The sequence below is a fragment of the Panthera pardus genome, unplaced genomic scaffold (genome assembly GCF_024362965.1).
Source record: "Panthera pardus isolate Hobbes unplaced genomic scaffold, ASM2436296v1 HiC_scaffold_8, whole genome shotgun sequence".
NCBI classification, from domain to species: Eukaryota; Metazoa; Chordata; class Mammalia; order Carnivora; family Felidae; genus Panthera; species Panthera pardus.
Window position 1 is genome coordinate 130,481,743 of NW_026527013.1, and position 13,139 is coordinate 130,494,881.

The window sequence follows — 13,139 nt, forward strand, 5'->3', positions numbered from 1 at the left end:
TGAGTAGATTTTGGTGTTACCTGGTCGGGAAGCAGAGATAGAACAGAATAGCAAAGGGGAATTATGTGCATGATATATGCCACCAGCTGGTTGAATAAACTAATTATTACACAATTTCAGAGGAAGAACTTCATTCTTCTCATTCTCATTCTCATTCATTAATCTTTATTTTCAGTTAAAATATTTGTGCTTTTGTGTGTGTGTGTGTGTGTGTGTGTGTGTGTCCTGGGAGTATTCTTGGAGCTTCCTTATATATATGATATCTAGTTGTATGTAGTCAGATCTGTTGATTTTGTTTTAGATACTGTTTGGGCTAGAAATTTTCAAATTCTTATCAAGCAACCATTGTCAAGACTATCAAATGAAATACTCTCTTTTTGTGTTTATTTATTTGAGAGAGAGGGAGAGAGCGCTTGAGCATGCCTGAGTGCAGAGTAGGGACAGAGAGAGAATCCCAAGCTGACAGCAGCTCCGCGCTGACCCAGTGTGGGGGTGCTTAGTGAGCCAAAATCATGAGTCGGACTCTTAACCAACTGAGCCACCCAGGTGCCCTGAGATAATCTTTAAATCTTGAATCACTCAGCTTCTCTTTGATGTCATCTCTTCTTTTACTCTGCTTTATCATGTAAATGCAAATTCTCCCCCAGGAATTGGAGAAAAATATGGTGATCTACCAGTGATAATTGACAAACATTAAGGTTTTCTTTCTCCTAAAATCTGTGAGGAATATCTAAATCAGAGTTTGTATTTTCCCTTTGTTCTTATGTATGATAGCTAAGTAGCTATATTTGTACTAATCTCTCTTTTGTATCATTGATATTAATCTCATCAGTGTGTGGACAGGAAAATCAAATTATTTACTAGGTCTCAGACTTAGAAGTCAATAGTTAAATGTTGGAATCGGTCGCCCTCTAAATGCAGTTATGCAATAAAATAGGTGCCTTAATTAAAAAGCAAAAGATACAGGTGCGCCTGGGTGGCTCCGTCAGTTAAGTGTCCAATTTTTGCTCTCGGCTCAGTTCATGATCTCACAGTTCGTGGGTTCATGCCCCACATTGGGCTCTATGCTGACACCATGGAGACTGCTTGGCATTCTCTGTCTCCCTTTCTCTCTGCCCCTCCCCCCCCACCCCGTCTCTTTGTCTCTCTCTCAAAATAAATAAACTTTAAAAAAATAGAAAAAGAAAAAATACATAGCTGATATATATAAGTGCTTTCTAAATAAAGTGTGTGGTTAACATGTACTTTAAATTTGGAAACCTAAATTTTCCTTGTCAGCCATCCTCCTAATAAGTTTCATTCTTGCGGTTAGTTCAAATTGACTAAGAATGTATGTAAATAAACTCTGTTACTTTTAAATATTTTTTAATATATCCAGTCTCCTTTAGATAATACCCTCCTACTATTTAGGGAAACTAAAAATTCCTCTCCAAAACAATGTAAACATTGACTATTTGTGATAAGAGTTAAGTTGGAATCTTCTTAACATAGGACTTTTTCCGAACTTCAGAAAAGTCACTGGTGTGTGTGCGTGTGTGTATTTACATATATATGTATATGTATTTATGTATATGTGTGTATATATGTATATACACATATATAACTTCCCAGGAATTGTTTCTTCTGAGTACAATGAGTAATAAAGATGATAAATAATAGATGAGATAGACTTATTTTGTGCTTTACAAGAAAGAAGCTATAAATTTTCATGTTAAATATATTTAACATCTTCTTGATCAGAAAAAAGTTAACAGTAAAACTTTCTCAGAGTAAAACAAAAGTAAAAATCTCCTTTGTGGGGCCCTTGCATGGCTCAGTCAGTTAAGCATCTGACTTTGGCTCAGGTCATGGTCTCACGGTTCTTGGGTTGAAGACCCACATCGGACTCTGTGCTGACAGCTCGGAGCCTGGAGCCTGCTTTGGATTCCGTGTCTCCCTCTCTCTCTGCCCTCCCCCCCCCCCCCCCCCCCCCCACCGCTTGCACTCTCTCTCTCAAAAATAAATAAATGTTAAAACAAAAGATCTTTCCTTTGAGCCATCTACCATAGTTATTTATACTGAGCTATTTGCTAGCTTTATTCAGTAAATAAAATTTTCCTAGAAGATAAATGCTAACTCCTTAATTCTTGCCCCTTTCTATATTAAATTCCACTAATTCAGTGCTATTTAATTAACAACCATATCTCAAATCTTTATGCCTGTCAATAAGCACACCAGTTACAGTGAGAGGCTGGGCAAGCAAGATTACTAGGATTTTTTCATGAGATAGTTCAGTGAAACATGATTGAAATTCTTTAAAAGAAAAAAGTATTTGCTGATGACCTAATAATTACTTTTATGGCTTTTCACTGAAGTACGAGATGCTTTGATTACTGTTTTTCAAACAAAGGGTTCATATCACATATCATTTCTTGGCTGCCTTTAAATATTGAGTGACTGCAGGGGCACCTAGGTGGCTCAGTTGGTTAAGCATCTGACTTCGGCTCAGGTCATGATCTCATGGTTCATGGGTCAAGCTCCACATCGTGCTCTGCACTGACAACTCAGAGCCTGGAGCCTGCTTCAGATTCTGTCTGTCTGTCTGTCTCTCTCTCTCTCTCTCTGTCTCTCTGCCCCTTCCCTGTTCACACTATGTCTCTCTCTCAAAAATAAAAATAAACATTAAAAAAAAATTAAATATTGAGTGACTTCAGTGGTGCCTGGGTGTCTCAGTCGGTTGTGTTCGACTTCAGCCCGGTCATGATTTCATGTCTCATGAGTTCGAGCTCCACGTCAGGCTGTGTGCTGACAGCTCAGAGCCTGGAGCGTGCTTTGGATTCTGTGTCTCCCTCTCTTTGCCCCTCCCCCACTCGCATTTTCTCTCTCTTTCTCTCTCTCTCTCTCTCTCTCTCAAAAATAAACATTTTTTTAAAAATTTAATAGATAAATAAAAAATATTGAGTGATTGCGTTTTTAGCTTTAAATAAATTAGACAAATAAGAAAAAATGAAGAAGAGACGGATTAACTGATGCCTTAGCATTCAATATCACCCAGATAGCCTTCAGTGGAATGTAATCAGGAATGAAGAACCTCTCCATGTATTGTATTGTATCAGTAGCCATGATGAAACTTCACATCGAACTTGACTTTCCTGGCTTTTTTTTTTTTTTTTAACTCTGTTACCTCGGCACCCAGTTCCACTGTATGGATTTGATTTCTCATGAAAATAGATGGCTGTGTAGTACAGTTTGGAAGAACAATACATCTTCTGTTCCTGACAGGAGTAGAGGTTCTCCTGTGTTCCTTCATCCCTGGCACCACTTTGCAATAGAAAATATGCTGAGGGGAGAATGAGAAAAATGGCTATGAATGCCATTTTTATTTTCTTAAGTCTCTTGCCTTTTATTTCTCCCTTTTTGTCTCTCCCCTTGTCCAGGGGAAGGGGCAAGGAGCAGTTAAGCAACCGCTGGGGAATGGAAGAAAATGAGAATAAGAGTAGCTGTGTAAGTGCTGTAGCTGCCCCAAGTGACCAAAGAATAATGTTTCAGCCTTTTGTAGATACTTTTCTTCTTTTTGTATGTGTTGATGGATCTGATACGCACTTGCCTTCTGCATCTGACACTTCTAATATGGAAGCCAACACGCTAAACATAGGGTCAGTATTTATGGCTTGAGGCTGAGTTGGAGCTTCAGATAGGTCATTTTCAGATCTCTTAAGATAAGGTCTAGCACTATTCTATAAGGAAAGAGTTCTCTCCTTGCTTACTTAACCAACCAGGTCCTCAGTATGGTTGTACATGAGAAGAAAAAACTGAAAACATGGTTTTATTTTCATACATTAGTCTTTTACTTCTTTTCCTTATATATTCCATACTCAGTGTTGTCATCTGTTTATATTTATATGTGTCACAGTTCTCTCTCTCAGACCTCTCTCCCGGCACCAATTTTTTTTTTCCAGTACATGAATGCCCTTTCTGTAGAGGACTATGGGGTCGGGACAATAATGTTAAGAAAAGGGGAAGTAAGAATAAAAAAGAGACAAAATATGGAGAGTTGAAGTCTACTTAGAGAACCTTACAGAAATTTTTAAATGCTCTTCTACCTCTTAAAAACATTTTTTGGGGGCACCTGGGTGGCTCAGTCAGTTAAGCATCTGACTTCAGCTCAGGTCATGATCTCACGAGTACAAGCCCTGCATTGGACTCTGTGCTGACAGCTCAGAGCCAGGAGCCTGCTTCAGATTCTGTTTCCCCCTCTCTCTGCCCCACTTCCTGTTCATGCTTTATCTCTCTCTCTCTCTCTCTCTCTCTTTCTCTCAAAAATGCATAAACAGTAAAAAAAAAAAAAAAAAAAAAAAATTCTTGTTAACCTACTACTATGTGCAAAATGTTGCTAGTTGCTATAACAAGCTATTTAAGGGGTGCCTGGGTGGCTCAGTCAGTTAAGCTTCCAACTTTGGCTCAGGTCATGATCTCATGGTTCAAGAGTTCAAGCCCTGCCATCAGTCTCCACACTGACAGTGCAGAGCCTGCTTGGGATTCTCTCTCCTTCTCTCTCAGCCCCTCCCCACGCTCATGCGTGAATATGCACTCTCTCTCAAAATAAACATTTTAAAAATGAAATGTCAACCTTTCCATTGCCTTTCTCCACATGAAGGAGACCACATTCTCTTCTTGGTACCATTTGATAATGAGATTGCAGTTGCCAGTAGAAATCTTGTTAGATAAATGCGAAGATGAACAGCTTGTTGAATCCTGTCATCTTACTCCTCCTTTCATCAGATAATGCAGGTTTGGGTGTTATACTTTGCTTTTAAATTTAGCCAATGTGCTTCTTCTAATTCTGCTCAGTAGATACAGGAATTATAAGCTTGGTTATTTTTCCAATGATCTGCCTCATTTCAGACAGTGGGCACAAATGAAATTTCTCTGTCTTGTTATATATATGTTGAATTTATATATAACTTATATAATATATATAAGAAGTCTTGTTATATATATGTTGAATTTATATATAACTTATATAATATATATAAGAAGTCAGAATTTAGACTGACTTCTCATTGCCTTATTATTTTGCTTTCAGTTCTTTTTTGTGGGAAACCAAATAGCTATGTCCTGGTTAAGGAGATTATAGGGAACACATTACACTGCTTTCTCACCCTGCTGAAAACAGGGGACCAGTATCTAGTTAATGCAGACCAATATCTGGTTAATATCTATATAGGGGTTGGGTCCTGCTTGTGCACATGAATTCCTGAGACCAAGTTATCTATGGAATATCTTATCTTGTTCTCCACCCTGCTTTCGGCATCTGCTCTTTTGTAGTCTTGGGAATGCCTTGTTTTTTTGCATGCTTTGTATACTTTCTTACTGGCACGTAGCCACTGACATATTGCACAATGTTTTCCCTATAATCTATGCCTAATAAATATGGGAGCCTGAGAGCAACTCAGGGAGACTTCCCTTGGCCTCCCTCTCAGCTCTCTTGCGGAGTCTTGAGTAATCCATCCTTTCTGCCATTCTCACCCTTGCTGGACAAACCAAAAGCTGAACCCACAATTGGTGACCCGACATGATAAGCTGAACCCACACTTTTTGTGTATAAGATGACCACCCAGCTTTCAATGTATTGGAAAATGTGTGATAAAGCCTGTCTAAGCATTGTTACATTTAAAATTCATATAAACATAGATGCAATTTCAGAAAAACTTCTTTATCACATAAAAATAAATCATTTTTAATGTTCCCATATATCTGTTTATTGAATTTGGGAACAGTAAAGTTTAATCATTTCCATTCCTTTACAGAGTAATTTCATTTCATTGAATATTTATTTCATATTTCTACAATGCTCTGCTGCCTTTCCATTTACAAATTTTCTAGCAATTATCAGTCAACAATTTTATTGTTTTGGGATAATTAAATGTTCTTATCAAACCCTATCATTCTAAAGTAAGTAGTATATTGAGTCTTCTTACCATCCTTTCTTTTTGATTATTCTAAGGTACATTTTATATTGGAGGAAAAGGTTCACTGAACAGCCCGTGACAGATTTTTGTAGTGTGATAAGAATCAATTCCACAGCTCCACTTGGTAAGTATACATCTTAGCTACTGTCTTTTCCCTACAATGCAAAAATTCAAAGGATAATCTTACTTTCTTATATTAGAATTCTCACTTTCACGATAGCTAAAATTAAATTGTTCTGTTTATGTTGCCTGACTTCAATAAAGCTAAAGCATAGCTGTGTACCAGAAGAAAGATCCTAATAGACATATATATATATATATATATATATATATATATATATATATATATATTTTTTTTTTTTTTTTTTTTTTTAAAAGAATAAATCTTCCTGGGAAAAGATGATAAATATCATTTCTCATTTATTTTCCTAATCTCTCAACAGAAGAACAAGACAATTACTTTTTGTTATGTGATGTTTTGCCAGAAGATAGAGTACTTAGAGAGGAACTTCAGAAACAAAGACTGGTAAGAATTATTTTAGAGAGTGAACAGTGTGTTGGAAATACATGCAGAATCACTTTTGTTATTTTTGTTTGTTTGTTTTCACTTTTTAACCTATAAACTTTCATGCACAAAAGAAACAATACAAAAAGACCTTAAAACGAGAAAAGTATCCACTTGATTGGAAATTAAAGTATTTCATGTTAAAAATGCAGTGAGAATTTTTGGCTTTGTTTTGCTTCCTGGATTATCTCTAAAATAACAACAGGGCTTACACATTTTAGTGTAATTTTAGCTGCCTGGCACATGCTAGGGTTCAGCAGTTGTGGAAAAATGCCCTCAGCTAAAATTGAGTTGAATTAATTAACTTTTTTTCTCCTCCTCACTGGAATGTGCTATACACTGGCACTTCTTTTATTCTCCTTATGAATTAAGCATATGGTTTGATCACAGTAGCCTTTCTCATTTTCAGCCTTAATCATAAGCAAGCTTATTTGAATATCTCAGCATTTTTGGTCTGTAAAAAAGGTAACTATATATAAGTGTGAAAAATTTTATGTTCATAAGTTGAACAGAAATTGGCTCATTTTTTTTAAGTTAATAATTTTGCTTAAAAATATGCAGTTTTCCATTATTTGTGATTTAGTCTCAACTGTTACTTGAAAGTGACTTGCTCTTCATTTAGTAGTTACCTGTTAAGTGTTCCAGTGTCTTTGGATTGGGCTAGATAACGTTATGAAACAGAACTGTGATTTCAGTGTTCCTACTAAATTCTCAGGACATCTAAGAATAAAATAAATCCTATCTACCATAGTCCTAGGATTTAAGAAAGTCTTGGGGTGCCTGGGTGGCTCAGTCGGTAGGATTTAAGAAAGTCTCCTGAATGGGGCGCCTGGGTGGCTCAGTTGGTTAAGCTTCTGGCTTCAGCTCAGGTCATGATCTGAGTTTGTGAGTTAGAGCCCCGCCTTGGGCTCTGTGCTGACAGCTCAGAGCCTGGAGCCTGCTTCAGATTCTGTGTCTCTTCCTGTCTCTGCCCCTCCCCTGCTCATGCTCTGTCTCTCTCTCCATCTCTCAATAATAAATAAACATTAAAAAAAAAAAAAAAAGGAAAGTCTCCTGAAGCACATTATATTCTGTAAACATCCCAAATGATTATTTCTCACATAAGGAGAGATGATATTGTTAGATGTTGATTTATATGTAAGAAAAATTAGGCTTTTACTATAGCACCAAACCAGTAAAGAAACAGGACTCCCTAAGTTTTTCTTCTTTCCCTATTGTGATGTCTTAAGAAATCTACAAAACAAGGATGAATTTACTGTCGTATTTTATGGATTTTGTTTGCTTGTGCTTATTCATAATTTTTTATTGCTTTGCATTTTTTCACTGTTGCTCACAGTGGCCTTAATGAAGATTGATCTAACTGACATAATCCTGGTGCCCCCCCCCCCAAAGATTTCTTTGTATCAAACCCTACTGCTTCACCCATCACTATTACCACATACACAGAATCTTTACTGTATGTCTACAGATAGATACAGTCCCTAGAAATACTATATCTATAAAATTTAGGTGACCTTTTAAGATTCTGACACTAATTTCAACATGTGTTTGTTTTTGTTTTTTTTTTCCCCAAATCACTAATCAATTCTCGAACACCAGCTGAGTGTCCTACAATTCAACTCAATTCTGACACAATCTCCTGAGAGATAGTATCGGATTCCACAGGTTAAGGGCTCAGTCCCACAAATCTGCCCTCCACTTCAGATGTCAGTCATAAGTCCAGGTTGTTACCTGTGCTTCTGACCCACTGACTATATAAATCAGAGGTTTCCATGACCCTCCCCCCCCGCCCACCACTGCTGCCTTGAGTTGATTAATTTGCTAGAGGAGCTCACTCTAGGAAATCAGTTTACTCACTAGATTTCCTGTTTATTTCAAAGGATATCAAAGAATATGAATCAGTAGCCAGCTGAAAAGCTACATGGGATGAAGTCCCAAGCAAAGGAGCTTCTATCCCTGTAGAGTTTGAGGCCTGGCAAGACAGCACATGGATGCGTTCTGGTTCATCAACATGGAACTCCAAACCTTGTCCCTTTGGGTTTTTTATGGAGGCTTTGTTACTTAAGATATGTCTGATTAATTCATTGGCCATTGGTGATTGAATTCAGTCTCCATCCCGTCTCCCCTCCAAAATTCCAATCCCGTAATCACATGGTTGGCTCCACTGACCACCATTCCTCATCCTTAGGTTAGTGCTTTCCAAAAGTCACCTCATTAACATATCAAAAAACACTTTTTATAGGTCTCAACACTTCGGATTTTAGGAGCTATGTGCAAGGACAAAGACTGAATATATGTTTCTTATATATATAAATTAATATAATTTAATGTAATGTAATATATATAAATTAATATAATTTATATATAATATAAATATAAATAAATATAAATATATAAATATAAATAAATATAAAATATATATAATTTTTATATAATGTAATATATATAAATTAATATAATTTAATGTAATGTAATAATATATAATGTAATCTATAAATTACAACAGCACACCTTTTTACCAACTTTATAGACTGACAAAGTGATAGATTTGATAAAAGTGTTATAGCAGCTTAAGCAAAATGTGAAATTGCAGTCAGTTCATACATATGAATATATTTGTTGAATTCCTCCTTACCTACATGATCATACAAAGAAAAAAATGAGGGGCACCTGGGTGGCTCAGTTGGTTGAGTTTCTGACTTTGGCTCAAGTCATGATCTCACGGTCCGTGGGTTTGAGCCCCGCATCAGGCTCTGTGCTGATAACTGACAGCTCAGAGCCTGGAGCCTACTTTGGATTCTGCGTCTCCCTCTCTCTCTGACCCTCCCCCATTCATGCTCTGTCTCTCTCTCTCTCAAAAATAAGTAAACATTAAAAAAAAATTTTTTTAAGTGCAAGGCACAGTTCATGACATAAAAAAGCATACAGTCTAGAGAGAAAAGCAAATATGTGTTCTTATCTCAGTACTGGAGATGATAGAATATCTTATTGGGCTGTGAAGATTGAGATAATGCATGTAATACACTTAGAACAAACAGTATCTGCCACATAGAAAGTGCTCAATAAATGTTGTAGACAAATAACACTAATAATACTGTGTCTTAACAATGAAATGGATTTGGATAATTAGTTGTGGAAATGGGAAGAAAAGTGCTTATGGATCTAAATATTCAAGATGTCAGGAAAATTGATTAAATCTAATCTGGCTATGGTAGAAAGATTTTTGGAGGAGGAGTATGGGATGGATTTAAAGAGATGTGATGTAATTAAATTGTAGAAATCCTTCAGTGCCAGGAACATTTACTTTGTGATAGAAAAGACCCATCGATGTCTCCTCACTGTCTCTGAAAATGAAGTGGAGCTCTGTAAAAATCCACTTAAAGCTGATAAATCCTGGCAAAGAGCAGACCAACTGGGAGATATGGAAAGAAGTTAACCATTACTGAGTGCCAGCCATATGCCATGCCTTGCCTTAGGTCCTTTATAATAACCCTGTGAAGTAGCTATTAAATGCTGTTCTGTTGATGAGGAAACTGTGGCATAGAAAGACTAATTTGCCCAGGACGACATAGTGAACAAGAAGCGGAGCTGGGACGTTAAGCCAAGTGTGCCCGATACATGTCTTTGTAAGGGGTGTCATGACAGTCTAGTAGTAATTTATTCAACTTCCCATATGTCTTACTGTTATTCTGGACTCTGTGAATTACTCCATCGTGGATGCTCATGGTCTGACAGGTCAGGGTAGGGAAAGGATTGAGGCTAACAATGGAGTTTAGGGAAAGCAGAGATTTCCAATTGGCTGTCACTGGGAATCATGGCCAAAGGATCAAAAAGAAAAGATTTGCCAGAAAGCAGGAAGACAGGCTAAATTTGCAGTCAGTCATTTCATCACAACTTTACGCTCTATAGTGTGGAAACATGAGGTTGGTGTAGATGACCTTCCTTTAGGAGTTTGCATTGATGACAAAATATCTCTCTTTTATGTATGAGCTCTACACATCAGTAATAGGCATTTCCAGATGAAGTCCAACTGATCAAATGGAACAGCTTTCATTAAAGGCAATAATACATCTTTATTCCATCAAGAACAAGAACTTTTTTTTTCATTTTTTTTTTTTAATGTTTATTCTTGAGAGAGAGAGAGACAGAGCAGGAGCGGGGGAGGGGCAGAGTGAGAGAGGGAGACAATCTGAAGCAGGCTCTTGGCCGTGAGCAGTCAGCACAGAGCCCTATGCAGGGCTCGAACTCACAAACCAAGAGATCATCGCCTAAGCTGAAGTCGGATGCTTAACTGACTGAGCCACCCAGGCGCCCCAAGGACAAGAACTTTTTCAACCAATTTTAAGAATATGCATTGGTGTACCATTCCTGAAAGGTGCTTTGTTATCAAGTATTGGAACTCTTGAAGAGGTTTATGCCCTTGTTCTTCTCCAAGAACTCCTCCTAATAGAATTATACACCCAGAGGGTTAAGTCAACGACTCTGCCACAGCTTGACAGTTTTTCCTTATTTAGTCTTTACTTATTTGCTATTGATTGTATTTTACCAAACTTTCTCTTCATTCATCAGACTTTCAATCTAACTTCTGGAAAATATACTTTAAACTAGTCAAGCTGCTTTATGGTAATGGGTATATAATCTAAGCTGTGTTTAAGTGAACTCAGCTCAGGATCAGTAGCATCTCAACTCCAGTCCATGAGGAGGACCCTCAAACTAGAGTACTAGTGTGGCATTTGCTGTCCTGATTTGCATTAATGGCAACTTGTATGTGGATTATTCTTTGATATTTACTCTTTCATTTGGAACTCTTTATTGAGTTCATAGGATTTGAGTTCATACTCACATGATTTGAGTTCATATTGACTTTGTAACTTCTTTGAGGGCAGGAGTTATGTCTTATATTTAAGTATCCTTCAGTAGTACTCAATATATTGCTAAGTTCATATTGGTGTTTTTCCCCAAACTCCATTTTTTTTTAATTCTTATTTCTGTGTGAGTAGCTAGAGACATATAGTCTAAATGATTCACTTCATGTTACCATAGCAGATTTAAGGCTAGAGCGATATTTCTTTTTTCATTTTCTTCTAGACCACTGGTTCCTTGAGACATTTGTGAGTTTCATGTGTTCCTATTTTTCATTTTGAAAGGCTTAATTCCTATTTATCACTTCTTTGAATTTTTTTATTTGTATTCAGAAGGGAACTACAGAATTAGGAAAGATTCTTGAGAGTTTAATAGGTTGTATACATTCATTTCTTAAGTTTCTTCTTTAAAAGTGTTCCCTTGATCTCACCATTTTACCTTAATGTCCTCCAGTGACTCTCTATGCTCTTTTCTCTTCAGTGGGTGTATGTAAGTTTCTCAAGGTCTTGTCTCTCATCCAGGTTGTGTACTCTCATAACTACTACCGCTACACTAACAGCTCAAATACTGGTGCTGGTGTAGAGTAGGCAGTTAGAATAAATACCTTTTGATTGAGTTCGTTTATAGCTTTCATCCTGGCTCACCTCTGAACCCCAGTTCTAACTGCCCTTATGTTAAACTTCTCCATACAGATTTCCGATAACACCTTAAGTTGAATGTGCCTAAAACTGAACTTATTTCTTTCTCTACTGAAGTGTGTGATTTGCCTGTTTTCTTATGTAATGATACCACCATTCTCCTAATCACTCAATTGGGAAATTTCTAGGAACATCTTTAATTCCTGTCAGTTCCACCTCTGAGTCCCATATCCGTACCCTTCTTTGTAATCCTCGTGCCTTTTATCTCGCCTTCCCAATGGACTTACCTCTCCAATCAACTGGCATTACCTCCAGAACTTTAATAGTAAAATATATAGCAGATCATTTTATTCTCTTCTGCTTAAACCTGCAATGGTCTTTATTATCTATATATTCTTTTTTTTAACGTTTATTTATTTTTGAGACAGAGAGAGACACAGCATGAACGGGGGAGGGGCCAAGAGAGAGGGAGACACAGAATCGGAAGCTGGCTCCAGGCTCTGAGCCATCAGCCCAGAGCCCGACGCGGGGCTCGAACTCGCGGACCGCAAGATTGTGACCTGAGCTGAAGTCGGACGCTTAACCGACTGAGCCACCCAGGCGCCCCTATTATCTATATATTCTTAAGATTTTCTGGATTAAGTCTGTATGTCAGTGTCTTTTACCTTTCAGTTACTCAATGTCAGTTCATTAATTTATTGAATAAATATTTATCTTGCAGCAGACAGTGTTCTGGATGTTGTTGCTATAGCAGTGGGTGAAATAGGCCACATTCCCTGCCCTCTAGTGAAAAACTGCATGTCTCACATTTACTTAAGTGTATTAGATACTTTCAGGACTCTGCTTCATCACCCAGTAATACCAGCCCCACCTGTCCACCTGTATAAATAACATACCCCTCAAGATACTGCTTAAATGCCACATTTGCCACAAAAGCTTCCTAGATGCCACCTGTCAGAATTAATAATCTCGGTTGAGCTCTTTTAATGCACTATTTTATTTGGCTTTTCAATTATAGCTAGTTTAAAAATCTATCTTCCTTACTGGTATAGATGCTTCTTAAGAGTTGGGACTGTCATGTTTACTTTGTATCTTCTCAGCCTTATTCATAAAGGTTTAACT

At 37.3% G+C, this 13,139-nt stretch overlaps 1 protein-coding gene across 4 annotated transcripts in view; it reads left to right on the forward strand.

Annotated features, from left to right (window-relative positions):
- Positions 1-13,139, forward strand: part of ZNF277 (zinc finger protein 277) — a 112,647-nt gene that overhangs the window by 67,610 nt on the left and 31,898 nt on the right. For all 4 annotated transcript variants that reach the window (XM_053898412.1, XM_053898413.1, XM_053898414.1 and 1 more), the window contains 2 exons: positions 5,987-6,075; positions 6,395-6,477. In XM_053898412.1, coding sequence (XP_053754387.1) covers positions 5,987-6,075; positions 6,395-6,477 — 172 coding nt within the window. The remainder of the gene's footprint in view (positions 1-5,986; positions 6,076-6,394; positions 6,478-13,139) is intronic.